This window comes from Protomyctophum parallelum (assembly GCF_964188405.1).
Source record: "Protomyctophum parallelum genome assembly, chromosome: 5".
In the NCBI taxonomy this organism is placed as follows: domain Eukaryota; kingdom Metazoa; phylum Chordata; class Actinopteri; order Myctophiformes; family Myctophidae; genus Protomyctophum; species Protomyctophum parallelum.
The window spans coordinates 38,306,632-38,325,768 of NC_139702.1; the positions used below are offsets into that span (position 1 = coordinate 38,306,632).

The 19,137-nt window shown below is 40.4% G+C and overlaps 1 protein-coding gene across 1 annotated transcript; it reads left to right on the forward strand.

Moving 5' to 3' along the window:
* Nucleotides 1-10,374: 10,374 nt before the first annotated feature.
* Nucleotides 10,375-13,432, forward strand: inab (internexin neuronal intermediate filament protein, alpha b; the record flags this gene model as incomplete). Its single annotated transcript, XM_083766163.1, has 3 exons — nucleotides 10,375-11,463; nucleotides 12,076-12,200; nucleotides 13,156-13,432. The coding sequence occupies exons 1-3, from the start codon at nucleotides 10,405-10,407 to the stop codon at nucleotides 13,430-13,432; spliced, it is 1,461 nt and encodes a 486-aa protein (XP_083622289.1). The 5' UTR covers nucleotides 10,375-10,404.
* Between the last annotated feature and the right edge of the window lie 5,705 nt (nucleotides 13,433-19,137).

Consider the following 19,137-nt stretch of genomic DNA (forward strand, 5'->3'; position numbering starts at 1 on the left):
TCTCTACTGTCAGCCTACTGCCAGTTGTTGTCATGAACCAGTGGGCGGTGTATCTGAAGGGGGAGGGATCGACTCTGTGTCATTGCTGCACGATCATGGCTCATTAAGAACACCACCTATATTCAAGCTCATTATAGGATTTATAGGCTACTCACAACTCTGCATTGGAACATACATGTATGGTTCCATTCAACAGTTATTCACATGTGAGTGAAGTTTTGATTGAAGTATTAACAGTTTGAAGAATGGATACATTTCACAAAGCACAACTCAATACAAAGACTGTTACATGCCACATAATATAACATACAACTTCTATACTCTATGCAGAGATCTGTATGAGGCCATCTAATAATTATTCAAATATATAACAGAACATGAATATGAAGGTAGTCCAAGTCATAATAGTAGGCTGTTGAAGGAGTAGTTTTCTAGGACTTTATATTCTTTCTCAAGGCTTCATGGGGTGTGTAATTAATTGATAAAGTCTAAGTCATGATATTCCCATCCCACATGGATTGATGCTATTTTAGCCTATCCACTCATTCAATGTGACATTTTCTGGTTACATTTACTGTACATTTGCAGCACAATAAATCAATTAAATAAATCAAGTTAAGAGCGCCTGTCTGCAATTTGCAACTGGTCCTATAGACGCCTTCTAAGCTTGACATAAAATGCTTGACACTGTGTGCCCTTCAACCCCACAAGGCCAATGGCCATGACAATATTCCCTTCAAATTTCTCAGAGACTCAATCATCACCCACATAATAAACATCTCCATCAAACAGGGACAGGTCCCCCAAGATTTCAAACTGGCCAAAGTAACCCCCCTACACAAGAAAGGGAGCAAATTAGACCCCGGCAACTACCGCCCTATTTCTATTCTTAGCTCCATCTCGAAAGTGATGGAATAAATAGTCTATGAACAGGTTGAAAAGTATCTTGCCATAAAAAAAAATAATGTATGGATTCCAATCTGGCTTCAGAACATCCCACTCCACTGACACATGCCTCCTCTATTTGAGTGACCACATGAAACAAGAGGTGGATGCTGGCAAATACTGCGGCATGGTCATGCTGGACCTCCAAAAGGCTTTTGACACTGTGAACCACTCCATACTGGTAAACAAGCTGAAAGCAATTGGTTTTGATAGAACATCAGTGAGCTGGATGCAATCCTACCTGGAGGGGAGAGAACAGATGGTGGAGGTGAACGGAACACTGTCCGTCCCCCCCCCCCCCTCCCAGTGAGCTGTGGCGTTCCACAAGGTAGCATACTAGGGACTTTACTGTTCCTAATATATGTTAACGACATGACATCAGCTTGTGACTGCAACTTGTTCCTATTCGCAGATGACTCAGCAGTCAGCACTGCTGGTCTCGGACAGGAGCAAGCTGCAGGTTGAAAAGGCCCTCAGCTCTGAGCTCGGTAGAATCTGCACCTGGCTCGCTGATAACAAACTATCTCTACACCTGGGAAAAACTGAATCCATTCTCTTTGGTTCTAATAGTAATCTCAGCAAGGTTAATGACTTCTTGATTAAAGTAGGTGACAATGTTATCACACGAAAAGATGAAATTAGGTTCCATCCTGGAGGCAAATCTTTAACGTAATCAAAAAAGTCAACCAAAGAACAAGATTCCTATACTGGATCTCCTCACTGGTCAACAAAACACCTTGAAGACCCTAACAGGAGCCGTCGTACAAGGTTTCTTCGACTATGCATGCACCTCCTGGTACCACAGCACCTCTAAGGCCCTTAAAACTAGGCTCCAGACTTCCCAAAACAAACTGGTCAGGCTACTACTTGGCCTCTCTCCCCGAACCCACCTCACCCCTACCCACTTTGACAGGCTGGAATGACTTAGGTTTGACGACAGAGTACAGCATCTTGCAATGGGTCTGGTCCACAAGATTCGATACACCACTAAGATACCCATGTACCTGTCTAAATACTTCCTTAATGTCAATGAAGTCCACACCCACAACACCAGAGGGAGTTCAACAAACCATGTGCAACCCAGATTCGGCACAAACAAGGGACTAAATTAATTTAGCTCCTATGCCACCAAAATGTGGAACGCCCTACCAACAGTCATTAAGACATGCGAATCCCTTGACTCCTTCCAAACCACCCTCAAAGGGCACCTACGGACGGCTGCAATTCGAAACTGGCCCCCAGAAAATCTGAATCCCCGCCACTGATAAGTTTGTGTAAGACCAGTGTTTTTCAAAGAATATATATTGGTAAAAGGTTTCATAATGTAATTTAGTCTAGGCCTATATAAACTCTGTTCCCCATTATGTTTCTAACAGAAATTATATCCATTCATGCAGGCTTGATAATAAACATGGTGGTGATATTTTAAGAGTGTACATGTGGCAGGTGCAGACATTGACATTTCAATCACAAACTGCATGGCAGACTTCTGAGGCTGCAGGCAAACAGGACACCTTCTAATGACTAAACGAAGTTAAATGTGTCTTCAAAACCCTTAACTTCAAAATAAGTCTGTTTTTTTCCATACTTGATTCTGGCTTTGTTCCAAGCAGAATATGTGGGCGAAATGTCCATTCCAGTTTGGTTCTGAATATATATTTGAAAACACATAATTTCAACTTGCGCGACCCCCGCCTTCTCAGTCTATATCTGTGTACATAGCTATGCAATGCATGTTGTGTATGTACATACAGTACTATGTATGTATGTACCGTATGCATATTTGTGTGTCTCTGTGTCTCTGTCTGTGTGTGTGTGTGTGTGTGTGTGTGTGTGTGTGTGTGTGTGTGTGTGTGTGTGTGTGTGTGTGTGTGTGTGTGTGTGTGTGTGTGTGTGTGTGCCACGTGCTTTGGCTTAATATTTGCAATTCCACAGAGGCTTATTTCCTCACCTGAGCATTCTGATGGCATGCTTCTGTTCTTTCCCTATACTGTTATGCTGACAATTACCATGCAGTCACAGCTGATGTATGAACGTATGAATAACCTTTTTAACTGTTGTTGACTTGCCATGTCATTAAATGCAGGGTGGCAATGAACCTGTTTCAATTAAATCCATGGGGAAAAGAAGTGCAGTTTTTATCAACTTAGAACCATAGTAAAATTTAAATTGGGTTTATCACATAAAAAGTAAGTAAGTAGCCTTGCTAACCAATGGTTCCTGAGCCATGTGGCACTTAGGGTAGGAGCCTATGTCCTGTTTCTGTAGCTGCAGCTTCATGTACAAGTACATCCCACAAGCATTTGCCTTTGCCTTGGCCTTTGCCGCGTGTCATTCCCCATCTCGCTCCCTCTTTCCTGTCTGACTACTGTTCCCTATAAAAGCATAAAAAGCCCCAAAAACAAATCTTAAAAAAAGAAAGAAAGAATGTATGTGCAAGTGAAGTATACGGTAGATGTATTTAAGTGTGTATGTAAGTGAAGTTATGTTTATGTATGTACAAGTGAAGTACCGATATGTATGTCGGTCGGCAACTCTACATCTGACCTCAAACCCATAATTCATTCCATATGTTGATCTGACCCCCCATGCCAAAGCACCAGAGCTCGCCCAGCAGCAGTCTGCCATCTGCCGTCACCCAGGCGATTTTAAACCTCGCCCATTTAGGGCGAGATCGCTGTCTTACTGGTACTATATACTATATCATGACGCTATGTCATACCCCCAATCCAATCACATAAGGAAGGACTGTGAAACAGTTATCCATTGTTTCATCACCTGGACTCGGCTGGACTATAGTTATTCCTTAGTTTTTAGGATTGACTCATTCCACCCTTTCAAGCAAAAATCACTCCTGTTTTTGGCTCAATTGCATTGGCTCATTTGGCTGGCAGTGAAATACAGAATTGATATTAAAATTTTACTTTTTGACGGAAGAGACGACTTCCGCACACCCGGTTTAATTTTACAGCAGGTGCGTATAGGTCCTGGCAGAGCAGCAAAAGTTTTGGAGAAGGAGGAGAGACCCGAGTTTTTATTTAACTAAGAGTCGTAGCAACGTTTCGGCCTTTCGGCCTTCTTCAGGCATGACATTCATTAAATACACAACAGTAGGTTTAGACAACCAATCAAATTATATATAGTAATCATTCATCAGATAGCAGCTGTGTGGCCATTGTGCCCAGTGTGGCAATACACACAAGATGTCCTCTTTTAATCACCCCCATACTGGCAAGAAGTTCAAGATTAACATTAGCATTACAACTTGTGTCTCTCAACCCATGTGGTATACATGATCAGATGTCCCTGTGGTTTAGCATATATCGGCAAAACTACTAGACAGTTAAAACAGAGAATGAGTGAACATAAGATCTCTATTCAAAGAAATGACCGTGAATATCCTGTTATCCTGTTAATTTTTTGTTTTTTATATCATCATTTATTTTGAGTTCTCTCTTTTCTGACATAGACACAAGGACAACAACAGACTTACATACAAGACGAATATACAATATTAAAAACAACAACAATGAAAACAATACAAGAAAGAAGTAAGAAAGAATAGTAATAGTGATTTCCAAGTGTTACAGGGTTGTGAAATGCATGTGTGCAAGTGAAGGTGGATTCCGTCCTATACAAACAGGAATCATGAATCATGAAACGGTCAGAATCAACTGCTCTCTTCGATATAATCCAAAAAGGGGGGTCCATACCTCTACGAATTGCATCTGCCTTGTTTTGTGGTTCATATTTAAGTCTCTCCAGCCTCCAGGGGTAATAATGACATTATTTGGGCCGTCCACATTATATTCTGAGGGTATTTCATCTGTCTTCCATAAAAATTTGCCAAGAATCTAAATAAATCAAATAGTTATTTGATTTAATAATCAAATAAGCTCATACTTATTTGGGTCTTAAAGAGATTTAAGGGGATTTCCTCAATTTTTTAATTTTTTAATTTTTTAATGTTTGAAAATGAACTGAAATTATGTTCCAAGATTCTAGGAGTAAGTGAAGATAGGTTTACTTTTGCACATATTGTTGTCCATGTTTCTTGCTCAATAACGACATTTAAATCTTTTTGACTTTGATATTATTCCCTGTATTGTTTGGTGACTTTCAATAATATACTAGGGTTGTTCTACAGAAGTACTGCAGTCACATGAGTCACATGACTGTGTTTTTCACAGCTGCTATCTGATGAATAATTACTATATACTGTACAATTTGGTTGTCTAAACCTACTGTTGTGTATTTAATGAATGTCCCCCCCCTCCCAGTGAGCTGTGGCGTTCCACAAGGTAGCATACTAGGGACTTTACTGTTCCTAATATATGTTAACGACATGACATCAGCTTGTGACTGCAACTTGTTCCTATTCGCAGATCACTCAGCAGTAAGCACTGCTGGTCTCGGACAGGAGCAAGCTGCAGGTTGAAAAGGCCCTCAGCTCTGAGCTCGGTAGAATCTGCACCTGGCTCGCTGATAACAAACTATCTCTACACCTGGGAAAAACTGAATCCATTCTCTTTGGTTCTAATAGTAATCTCAGCAAGGTTAATGACTTCTTGATTAAAGTAGGTGACAATGTTATCACACGAAAAGATGAAATTAGGTTCCATCCTGGAGGCAAATCTTTAACGTAATCAAAAAAGTCAACCAAAGAACAAGATTCCTATACTGGATCTCCTCACTGGTCAACAAAACACCTTGAAGACCCTAACAGGAGCCGTCGTACAAGGTTTCTTCGACTATGCATGTACCTCCTGGTACCACAGCACCTCTAAGGCCCTTAAAACTAGGCTCCAGACTTCCCAAAACAAACTGGTCAGGCTACTACTTGGCCTCTCTCCCCGAACCCACCTCACCCCTACCCACTTTGACAGGCTGGAATGACTTTTGACGACAGAGTACAGCATCTTGCACGTGCTTTGGCTTAATATTTGCAATTCCACAGAGGCTTATTTCCTCACCTGAGCATTCTGATGGCATGCTTCTGTTCTTTCCCTATACTGTTATGCTGACAATTACCATGCAGTCACAGCTGATGTATGAACGTATGAATAACCTTTTTAACTGTTGTTGACTTTCCATGTCCTTAAATGCAGGGTGGCAATGAACCTGTTTCAATTAAATCCATGGGGAAAATAAGTGCAGTTTTTATCAACTTAGAACCATAGTCAAATTTAAATTGGGTTTATCACATAAAAAGTAAGTAAGTAGCCTTGCTAACCAATGGTTCCTGAGCCATGTGGCACTTAGGGTAGGAGCCTATGTCCTGTTTCTGTAGCTGCAGCTTCATGTACAAGTACATCCCACAAGCATTTGCCTTTGCCTTGGCCTTTGCCGCGTGTCATTCCCCATCTCGCTCCCTCTTTCCTGTCTGACTACTGTTCCCTATAAAAGCATAAAAAGCCCCAAAAACAAATCTTAAAAAAAGAAAGAATGTATGTGCAAGTGAAGTATACGGTAGATGTATTTAAGTGTGTATGTAAGTGAAGTTATGTTTATGTATGTACAAGTGAAGTACCGATATGTATGTCGGTCGGCAACTCTACATCTGACCTCAAACCCATAATTCATTCCATATGTTGATCTGACCCCCCATGCCAAAGCACCAGAGCTCGCCCAGCAGCAGTCTGCCATCTGCCGTCACCCAGGCGATTTTAAACCTCGCCCATTTAGGGCGAGATCGCTGTCTTACTGGTACTATATACTATATCATGACGCTATGTCATACCCCCAATCCAATCACATAAGGAAGGACTGTGAAACAGTTATCCATTGTTTCATCACCTGGACTCGGCTGGACTATAGTTATTCCTTAGTTTTTAGGATTGACTCATTCCACCCTTTCAAGCAAAAATCACTCCTGTTTTTGGCTCAATTGCATTGGCTCATTTGGCTGGCAGTGAAATACAGAATTGATATTAAAATTTTACTTTTTGACGGAAGAGACGACTTCCGCACACCCGGTTTAATTTTACAGCAGGTGCGTATATAGGTCCTGGCAGAGCAGCAAACGTTTTGGAGAAGGAGGAGAGACCCGAGTTTTTATTTAACTAAGAGTCGTAGCAACGTTTCGGCCTTTCGGCCTTCTTCAGGCATGACATTAATTAAATACACAACAGTAGGTTTAGACAACCAATCAAATTATATATAGTAATCATTCATCAGATAGCAGCTGTGTGGCCATTGTGCCCAGTGTGGCAATACACACAAGATGTCCTCTTTTAATCACCCCCATACTGGCAAGAAGTTCAAGATTAACATTAGCATTACAACTTGTGTCTCAACCCATGTGGTATACATGATCAGATGTCCCTGTGGTTTAGCATATATCGGCAAAACTACTAGACAGTTAAAACAGAGAATGAGTGAACATAAGATCTCTATTCAAAGAAATGACCGTGAATATCCTGTTAATTTTTTGTTTTTTATATCATCATTTATTTTGAGTTCTCTCTTTTCTGACATAGACACAAGGACAACAACAGACTTACATACAAGACGATGTACATATACAATATTAAAAACAACAACAATGAAAACAATACAAGAAAGAAGTAAGAAAGAATAGTAATAGTGATTTCCAAGTGTTACAGGGTTGTGAAATGCATGTGTGCAAGTGAAGGTGGGTTCCGTCATATACAAACAGGAATCATGAATCATGAAACGGTCAGAATCAACTGCTCTCTTCGATATAATCCAAAAAGGGGGGTCCATACCTCTACGAATACATCTGCCTTGTTTTGTGGTTCATATTTAAGTCTCTCCAGCCTCCAGGGGTAATAATGACTGTCTTCCATAAAAATTTAAATACATTTCTTTGCCAAGAATCTAAATAAATCAAATAGTTATTTGATTTAATAATCAAATAAGCTCATACTTATTTGGGTCTGCCCCAAAGAGATATAATTTTCTCAATTTTTGAATTTTTGAATGTTTGAAAATGAACTGAAATTATGTTCCAAGATTCTAGGAGTAAGTGAAGATAGGTTTACTTTTGCACATATTGTTGTCCATGTTTCTTACTCAATAACGACATTTAAATCTTTTTGACTTTGATATTATTCCCTGTATTGTTTGGTGACTTTCAATAATATACTATAGGGTTGTTCTACAGAAGTACTGCAGTCACATGAGTCACATGACTGTGTTTTTCACAGCTGCTATCTGATGAATAATTACTATATACTGTACAATTTGGTTGTCTAAACCTACTGTTGTGTATTTAATGAATGTCAGCCTATTCTCAAACTATGCCTGAAGAGGGCCGAAACGTTGCTACGCACACCGCAACCGGCAAGTGGCGTTGTGCGGGTCTCTCCTCCTTCTCCAAAATTATTTTAAACATTACCTATACTAGGTTATCCTCTCAGGTTAGGTCATCCTCCCAAGAACTCCTTTCTGTTCCCCCACACGTCTCAAAGCCAAAGGTGACCAGGCATTTCTGTCGCTGTGGAATAACAGTCTCCCATCCCACATTAAGTCCTGCCCCACCAATTATATTTAAAGATCCATCTTTTTTGATTTGTCAAGTCCACTAAATTCAGCTTTTCAAAGCTTTGGATTTTGAAGTTATATTGTGATGTTTTTTTTTAAGTTCAGTCTTGGCTGCTTTTGTGGATAATCTATGTTGTTCTTTCCCCATGATATAACTAATACTATGCATATCATATAGTATAGTCAGTGCATAATTATAGCCACATACATTATACTGTAAATACATGATGATTCTGAATCCATTCCAAGCATTAGTTTTGCACGAAAAACACTCATTGGGCCATACTGTATATCCACTTGCTCAAATGTGCCCAAATGTATAGTGATCTCATCACATTTGTGATAAGTGTTTTTCGTGCAGAACTAATGCTTGCAATGGATTCAGAATCACGAATAACCCCTAGTTTGACATGTCACATGCTACTTAAAGCATAATTAAAAGAAATGTGTGTCTTATTATATAGGATGTTAATGGTATACCCAACTTTCAACCCCTGAATTGACCATTATCCACAATTTATATAATAATCTATTTTTGAGGGGCGCTATAGCTCCTCCTATACACAGGTTTAATGTTTGTCTTTAGTTCAATGTTTGTTTTGTAAACGCATTGACAATGAAGGGAAAATATGCCTCATAATGTGTCATTTATTGTCTCTTTATTGTTAATGGCGTTTAATGTTTTGATGTCTGCACCGTTTGTTTTACATCACCATTACATCACCATATATTAGCGCCCCTCACTTCACACAGGTGTGATTTTTTACATGTTATTTGGATAATCCTAAAGATCATAAAAAACGATTACTATTGCAATTTCATTTGGGTCAAATCTTAGATTGACTGATCCATTAGGCATAGCCAGGCTACTGGTCTATTAGGCCTATATCAATCAGCTTGCTATCAGGTGTTTTAACAAGGTGGCTTGCAGTGCTACCATGTGACAACAGGGGGCAGCAGCAGCCTGTCATTGCGGTCATGTTTTAAATCGATAGTCTGGAACAAAATGTACCAGTCCAGAAATATAAACAAACCAGTAAGTTTAGACATTGATCTTATGTTAATGTGTCGATGCATTCTTCTCGTGTAGTTTTAAATCTTTTAAAATATCAACAAGCTACAGTAACAAATGGCTACTTGCCTACTATACACAAGCTTTAAAAAGACAAGTTCTGTCAAAAGACACATTAAAGTTAGAATACTAACAAAATTGTGATAGGCGTATAATGCGCATAGTTGCATACACATTTGCAAAACGTGTTTCAATGGTATAAAGTTCAGATTAATGGTCAAACAATGACTCCATCAAATCAGTTCAATTCAATGAGTTGTTACAATTTTACCTCGTGGTATCATGCTTCTTGGGATTTCTTAATGTAATAATAAACGAACTTCTTTAACATATGAATACGAATATTTTTGAAGTTATTAAATACTTTTTCATCTTGAGCAATGCCATTCGATTTTCGCAAAGATCTAGGGCTAAAAGAGATTTACATTTTCAGATAGTCTATACTTACTACCTGCAGCCGGCAAATGTTTGACACATACAGAGCCGGTCCTATGTTATTTTGCAGTAGCATGTACGTGCATGTGCGTGTTTGAAACAAGCGATAAACTATTCTTGCTGACGCATCAGCACTGCGCCAAAATGGACAGTTCCATTTGCTCCAGGCAGCGCACAAAGGGAAACGTATTGAGCTTTAAAAAGTTTATATGTCTGCTTTTGGACCCTGTAAAATGTAATGTAGCCCAAGCTTCGGAAGTAATTGTGCATGTAAAATATGTTCTTGTTGCATTTAGATTGATATGGACGTGCCTATAATTTGACCTGACGCATCTGGAAAGCAGTGCGGACGGACGTAACCAGACTGCATTAATAATTAGTTGGGACGGTCCCCTTATAAAAAGAGGGCGCGCCCACTGCTCTGCTCTCTCACCATTCAAGCCACGATGAGTTACGGATCAGACCACTTCTCCTCCTCCTCCTACAGGAAAATCTTCGGGGATTCTCCCCGCTATTCATCCTCTCCATCTCGGCTCATGAGCAATGCCTCCTCGCGCGGTTACCGCTCCCACTCCCTGTCCCGGAGCAACGCTTCGTCCCAGGGCTCGTACTACAACAAGAGATCCGGGCGTTCGAACTACTCCATGCCCATGCCCATGGAGACCTTCGACCTGACCCAGAGCAACGTTCTCAACAATGAGTTCAAGATCGTCCGCACCAATGAGAAGGAACAGATGCAGGGTCTCAACGACCGCTTCGCGATGTTCATCGACAAGGTGCGCACCCTGGAGCAGCAGAACAAGGTGCTGGAGACCGAGCTGCTGTCGCTGCGCCAGCGGCAGTCGGAGCCCTCCCGCCTGGCCGATCTCTACCAGCAGGAGATCCGGGACCTGCGCTCCCAGCTCGAGGAGGTCAACGGCGAGAAGTCCCAGCTGATGATCGAGCGCGACAACATGGACGAAGACCTGCAGAAGCTCCGGGTCAAGTACGAGGAGGAGTACCGCGCGCGCGAGGACGCGGAGGCCACCCTCAAGGCGTTCAAGAAGGACGTGGACGACGCGACCATGGTGCGGCTGGACCTGGAGAAGAAGGTGGAGTCTCTGTTGGACGAGATCAACTTCCTGAGGAAGGTGCACGAGGAGGAGGTGGCCGAGCTCATGGACATGATCCAGGCCGCCCAGGTGTCCGTGGAGGTGGACCACGCGGTGGCCGGGCCGGACCTGACGTCCGCCCTCAAGGAGATCCGCGGCCAGTACGAGTCCATGGCGTCCAAGAACCTGCAGTCCGCCGAAGAGTGGTACAAGTCCAAGTTCGCGGAGTTGGGCGACCAGGCCACCCGCAGCAACGACGCCATTCGCACCAGCAGGGACGAAATCAACGAGTTCAGGAGGCAGCTTCAGTCCAAAACCATCGAGATCGAGAGTCTGAGGGGAACCAACGAGTCCCTGGAAAGGCAGCTCCAGGAGATGGAGGAGAGGCACAATGCAGAGATCGGAAACTATCAGGTAGCAAATATTTTCCTTCTATCTGTCTTTCTTTCTTTCTTTCTTTAGTTTGGGTCAATTTGATATCAAATGCAGGAGGAAAGTACTAATGAGGGAAATGAGCGCTCAATGTTTCCATTCATGAAAGTTCATTCAACGCGGGGTGATTTTAATAGTGTAATATAGTTTGATCATTTAATTAAGCATCAATCAGGCAGAGGAGCATGAACGTAGAGAAAGGATGTTAGTGGCAGTGGGTTATCAGGATCTCTCCATGGTGCTGAAAAGTATTCCTCTGGGGCAATGCGCTCTATAGTCTGCCTTGGTCAACGCCCAGTATTTAAAATGTCATAGTCAGTGATTTGCATTGCAAGTTGCAACACATATTAATTTGCATTTGGCACTCCTATTTATCAATGCTTATTTTGTATTACACTTCACGTATGTTAACCTCAAACAACATTATGCGTGACCAGTAAGTGCGCGTGTCTGCTAAATGCCAAAATTGTAAAATTGTAATTGTAAACACATTTCTATGGACTTGATTGACTTGTTGATTCTTTGTATGAGCAGAGTGATTTTTATGTTATAAGTGCTGTAACTGCAACCACGGTCCACATTGCTTTATTATAGGACAACATGGCACAGCTGGAGAATGAGCTGAGGACCACAAAGAATGAGATGGCTCGTCACCTGAGGGAGTACCAGGATCTGCTGAATGTTAAAATGGCGCTGGATATTGAAATAGCAGCTTACAGGTAGGTTGTTTTCTCATGACAATTCACACAATATAATGGTGGAAGTTTCATCAGTTTGCTAGTGAGTGTGTTCAAAACAATGCGTATATATATGCTCGGTTATATGTGGCATAGATCTTAGGTATAGCGGAAGTTGTCTTTGTATTTGAGTCATAACATGCCATGTGATAATATAACCCATTTTATAACACTATATATATATATATATATATATATAGTGTTATATGTAGTGTTATAAATAAATAAGTGTTTATATATATATATATTATATATATATATATATATATATATATATACACATGTACATGTATATATACACACATACATTATACTGTCTGTATATTATAGTACCATGTGTGGACAGATTCTCAGCAATTCTCCTCATTTATCATACAACGCATGATAGTGCACATCCTCTCGGTGCTGGATAACAGATCAACAATAAAACATGATAAGTTATGTTAAGTTTGTACAAAGTTTGTACAATGCCGTAGCACTTGCCCTAGCTTCGGTGACCTTCCAGGCGTATGCAAAGGTTCAACTTATGTCATTTAGATAGCATTTTATGTAGCCATAGCACTCTATAGTGTATAGTCATATAGTTTCATTGTACAGATATTCTACTGTTAGACGGATGTATAGGTTCTTAGCTTACTTATAATTCTTTATTCTTTTGGTGTTAGCATTATGTTATGCTTTAGCAGATCTACAAGCTCACAGCACGCCACCGAGTGGCGCGCTACGAGCTTGTAGGTCTGCTATTTTTGAAAAATCGAAGAGCGACTGACATAGAAGACATTTTTAGAATCTGATCTCAGGTCAGAATGGGTTAAGAGCTTCTGCTATAAATGCCAAAATTGTAAATTGCCCTATGAGCAATGCAGGACTACTTCTGTCATTCATTCCTGTCTTGCTCACCCCCTCCATTGCTCGCTGCTTCTCATCATCTCTGCAGGAAACTGCTGGAAGGGGAGGAGACCCGCATCAGCTCAGGGATCTCTTTCCCCAGCGTTAACAGTGGCATGGCGGGGCAGAGCTACGGCTACCAGACCCGCGTCTACACCAGCTCTGGCAAGAGCTTTAAGAAGGAAGTCAAGGACGAGGACCAGCAGGGCAAATCAGGAGGCAAGGTCTCCCAGCAGCGTGACATATACGAGGAGACCGTGGTCACCAGCAAGAAGACGGAGAAGCAGCAGGAATCCAGTGATATGCCTACCAGCCAGAAAAACTAACAACCTAAGTCCACCGTTAGACCCCTCAAATTAGCCGTCACCTTGCAAATGTCTGTCCCTCTTCATCCCAAATCAAACCCTGAGCCTTTACACTTTAAGCACTTGAGTGGATCTGAGATCAGTCATTATAGCCACAGCCTAGCCTTCTCGTAAGATAAGTGAAATTGCCCAGGGCACACTTGCTTACTTTGCTCAAAATCATTTGAATATCCACAAGTGCATCCATTGCCATTTACCCATGTCCCCTTTACCCCTCACAGGACTGCTCTTAGAAGAGTGCGTTCTAGATCTATTTCATAATAGATCTAGAACCTTGTCATCACCCTGTACAATAACCACAGCACTTCTCTATTCTCTTTCTCACAAAATCAGCATAAAGCAATGACAGGCACATTCTTAGTACTCTTATAGAGGTATGGTCCGTAAAGGTACAATATTCATAGTTTCTTATTCAGCACTTTACACTTTACATTGTTTTGAAGTGTAATTCTGAGACACAGCAGACAACTGTATTTATATACATACACAACAACCAACCACAAGCTGTGAGCTATTCTTCACACATTCCAAAAGTAGCATGTGTGTGTGCTTGAAGTATGTGCACACTTACAGGGAAAAACAAAACAAAACAATAGACATATCAGCTCTCATAACATTCACTTCACAATATGAATGGAAACACTTACTCTGACATGTAATAATAGCTTAATGAGACATTTTGTCATAATCCATGCTTTGCTCACACAACTGGTATTGGTTTGGAGAAAAGAGAGCATCTGAGCAGGATGTCAGAGCTCTTCGCTCAGGCCATTATTGTCAAAATGTGATGCATCCGTTGCTTGACTATTATAGTCCACTGCTCTGCATGAGAACACAGATTTAAAGACCAAATTCAAAATTGTAGTTCCCAATGTCCCTGAAACAAATTACCTCTCCCAGATTACTCTTTCTACTATGTAATGAACTATCACTTGATAAACTTGAAGCAAAACAAAAAATAGCAAGCTTATTAATCGAGCGTAACTTGCATGATGTACGTATATCTCATGCTTGCATGCTGACTGATCATCCATTGGGCTATTGCTCATTCAACATGATCAGTAGTATGGAATCAATGGGTTAGCCAATCCCCTCGGTCTCCCCATTGATCATGCTTGGCATCACCTTATACAACACTCCATTACTGAACCTAAAGTCATTTGTGATTGAGCTATTACACTTAGCACCTGACTGCTGTAGATATCGGATGTTGATCGGGTGATAGGGATGATGATGATGATGATGATGATGGTGGTGGTTCTTCAGGGCATATATGAATATAGCAACTATTACATTTGGTAGTGACTATCAGTTTGTTCAGGCGACCATTGTCTATAATAAAGTTGCAGGGAAATGATAACAGGTCTCAAGAAAAGGGGAATGAGAGTATAGAGGAGCAACGGCAAAGAAATCTAAATGGACAGAAAAGGAGAACAGGAGAAAACACTGTAACATATCTCTTGGCACATTAGAATTAATCAACTAGAGACTGTTTAGGACATTTTAGCACAAATGCATGGGCCACCGAATGTAGATATTCGTATAGAACGTCATTTCTCATGTGCCATTAAAGATGCCTGAAGCACATTTCGAACAACAGATTTCATATCATGTCACCCAAAGCACACTATTCCAACAATTATCAAAATTAACCAAAGTGTCGCGCACAACTTGGCAGACCATGGCGTATTTGAGACACCCCGACCTCTCTCTTTAACTGTGGCCATGACTGAATCAAATGTCTGTTGTAGTATGACCTCACCAATAGAATTCCTTCAGGATGTGACTGTGAGTTTTGTAGCTTTTGTTTTCCCTTCTTGCACACTGCCAGTTAAATAGAAATATCTTTGTCTTGTTCTTATATCTGTCATGGCAAGCAACACTCTACCAAGCTGCACTCGCAATATGAATGGACAAACTATTGATTGTATGGAAAAATGTTGTTAGTTGAAATTCAGCTGTTTCACTTGGGGATTGTGTTAAATATCTTAGTACTGTAGTGTGTTTGCATATATACACAGTGGCTTAACATTACTTTAGAAACTCAAGGGGAAGTTAAGGCTATATTCAAGAGATATGGCCAATATAAAAGAAAGTACAGTATTGGTTGAAATAAACAGCATTATGTGAGTACAAGTACAAGTAATCCGACAGTCACGTGTAAAATAGAAAAGTAAAACTCAATCCATTATGTTTACACTGTCAACCATGAGGGTCATAGATGTCTGAAAACACCATACTGTCTGAACACACCAGCACTGCGAGACCTTTCTTGGTGCATGTGCAATGACTTACTGTAACAATAGGAAATGTGAAAACTACAGTGCCACAAAGCTCAAAACCACCACCACCAATAACAACAAACACCAAATCCAAATCATGGTATAAATTAAATGCCTTAAAACACTAGCAGCTTTTGTTCTGGTCATGTGTGTGACGTGAATGCTTCTGTTAAATTACAGTAAGTGTTTATATTCCTCATCATTATCTCTTTATCTTTTATTAGAGCTACCATCAATGTAAAAAAAGCATAGTTATTGAATGTAATGTAGTTTACATACTATACTGTTTCATCTCTATCTTACTGCTGTATGGCACCATCCTAATAAAGACTTGACCTTAGAGAGATCTCACATGTATTTTGTGTTTATTTTTGTGTGCAAGAATGTGTGGTAGTTGGGAGGTTAACTGACAAAGAGACCGTAAGAAATAATAATGCCATATGAGTTGATCCATCACTTTTTAAAGTAATGTAACCATGTCCATGCATGCATACCTTAACTGCATACAAGCATAACTGCTGAAACTAGTACTTCCTACTAGTAATACATTATAGGGAAGAACATTAGCCAATTTGATGAATATAATAAATACAACTACCGGTAATTGACTTCATTATACTGATTTACATAGATCTCCATTGCTCTTTTCTGTCCACAAAAAACTAATTCATGATTTGATTACTTATGCAAAATACATGTTAGAAACATGAGCACATATATTCATACACATTCACCTTGTACTCAGTGAGTCTATAATAATGACCTGCTAATTACTTGTTTAGCAAAATCAATAGAACCAATACTGTGGTAATTATATCAGCTTCACCTCAGTAGAAGCAGGAAGTTGTGTTCCTTTGAGAACAATCAGATGGTCAAAAATATACATATAATTAGAAAGACAATTTACAATTTACAATTTAGGCATTTAGCAGACGCTCTTAATCCAGAGCGACTTACATTAAGCAAGAACAAAAAAGCATGGGAATACATCACATAAAAACATTTATCAAGAAACATGCGTAAGCTAAGAAAGTAACAGTGGCATATCTATATAATGAAGCTATACATATAAACTATACATCTATACTACTATGCTATACATATGTACTATGACGTGCTATGACTACATACAATGCAATTATAGTGCTGTCTACATAATATGCTATAAGCAATTTGCAATTTGCAATTTGCTTTCTAAAGTTAAATAAACTTTAGAAAGCAAATTGCTTACAAATTATCTAGATTATGATTGATCATTTTCCTAATCTTGAAATATCAAATTAACTATCTACTTAAGTACTTTTGCCAAGCACAGTATGTTAACTAGAAAATTCTCAATTTAAAAAAATTGCAGTGTGGTTGCCGCAGTGGCTTACATATGCCCCTCCCACTAATGTTGACAGCCAATTACAATGTCGCGTCACCCCTGTGATCATGCGTAAGTGATTCGGAGGGGATTTAACCCCCAAAATTCATCTTTTTGCGACAAACGGTTACATTTCTCGCATTTGCGGCACCTCCTATGGATGAAAATGGAATTGCTTTCAGAACTTGGTTGATTGAACCACCCCGGACATCTGATTCAAATTTGGGATAGATTGGACATTCCGTTCGTGATTTGCGTCATTTTTTGTAAAATGGGCCCCTCCCACTAACTTCGGACGACGATTACGGCCGAACGATACGCACTATCGAAGTTCCGCTGTTCGAGTTTTCATCGGAAAGGGCCAGAGATCACGTGTACAGATTTTTGTGAGATTTGGAGAAAATACATTTTGCGAAAAGCAAAAAGTGTGTTTTGGACAAAATTCAAAATGGCCGAAAATCTATCATGGCGGAAATGGGCGTGGCCTATATGGGGAGATGCGTCATTTTTGATTTTACGACCTACGGTTCAAGAGTTATAAGCCAAAACGTAAGGTTATAGCGCCACCATGAGGCCGACCGATAAAATTATAAACTTATAGGTTAAATAATTTTAGTGATAAGTATACATTTTTCCTCCAGGTTTTGTAACTAAAGTGCCTACAGTCTCCGAGGAAAAAATACTTGAGTGTGAATTTCTGCATTTTCCCATTCATGTCAATGGGAAATTTTAATTCACTAATAAATTCATATCAATTAAACTATACAACATTTATCTTAGCAAAACACAAGCACACGATTCCCGATTATTCCGGTCAATTTGACATTATGGCTCAAGTGCGTACAACTGTGGGACAAGTAGTGCGCCAAACTTTGTCTTACTCCAGTTGTGGAATAATAATAAAGTGTTACAATTACTAGAGTCTGGTTGCCCTTTGGGCAACCACACTAATTATTGAATGATTCCTGATATGATTTATCTGCAGAAACAAAGCTTGTGCACAATATTACTTTGACATATTGCTTGTATATATATTTATAGCTTGTGCCAAGTGTTAGGTGACTCCCATAGAGATATGATAGATGGCCATGGCCTATATATTGACCCCTATACTGTATATTGACCTCTGTCTCTCTCTCTCTCTCTCTGTCTCTCTCTCTCTCTCTCTCTCTCTCTCTCTCTCTCTCACACACACACACACACACACACACACACACACACACGCACGGTGGTCCCTCTCTGATTGCCAGTCTCTCTATTCCACTCATTGGGTGGAACTGCCGTGGGGTGTTATGTGTGCGTGTGACGCAGGCTGCAGGTCTTCAAAGATTTATACCCCTGCAGTGCTGCCAAATAGTAGGTGTGGTGAGAAAGCCTTCCTGTGACATGGCAATGAAAAAGAAAAAGCACCCTACCCCAGCCCCAACTCCTCTTACATCAGATTTCAAAAGTACTTACATTTGACATGTTCACACTAGTCAACAGTGCATCTTCATACCCACAGAATGCACAGGAGTCTTTGATGAGCCTTTAAACCCCTTAAGACCTACAGTATATATATACTCTCTATATACTCCGCGTCCGCGGTGGTTTCAACCCCGTTGCACATTTCTTGCTCTTAGCACACGCAGGATATTGTGTGAACCTGCTACTGCACCAGTGACTTTGAAGGTTATTTTCCCGTCGCATTGAAAACAAACTGTTTCCACTGTTGCCACCATCATGGTGGCAGGCTGCATTCTGGGACTGGTGAATGCTGTGACAAATAGAAGTAAAAAACGAAATCATGAATGCTTAGATGAGCATCAGCAGCTTCGGAATGACCTCTGGGAATTTATTATTATTAACTTTCCTCCTTTCCTCGCCTTTTATCCATTTATCTCTCTCTCTCTCTCTCTCTCTCTCTCTCTCTCTCTCTCCCCCCATCTCCTTTGGTATGAGGGATAAAAATGAGGCTGGGTTGAAGGAGCATGTTTTATGGCCACATGGCTTTGCCTGGTAATCTGTCTGTGTGGGGC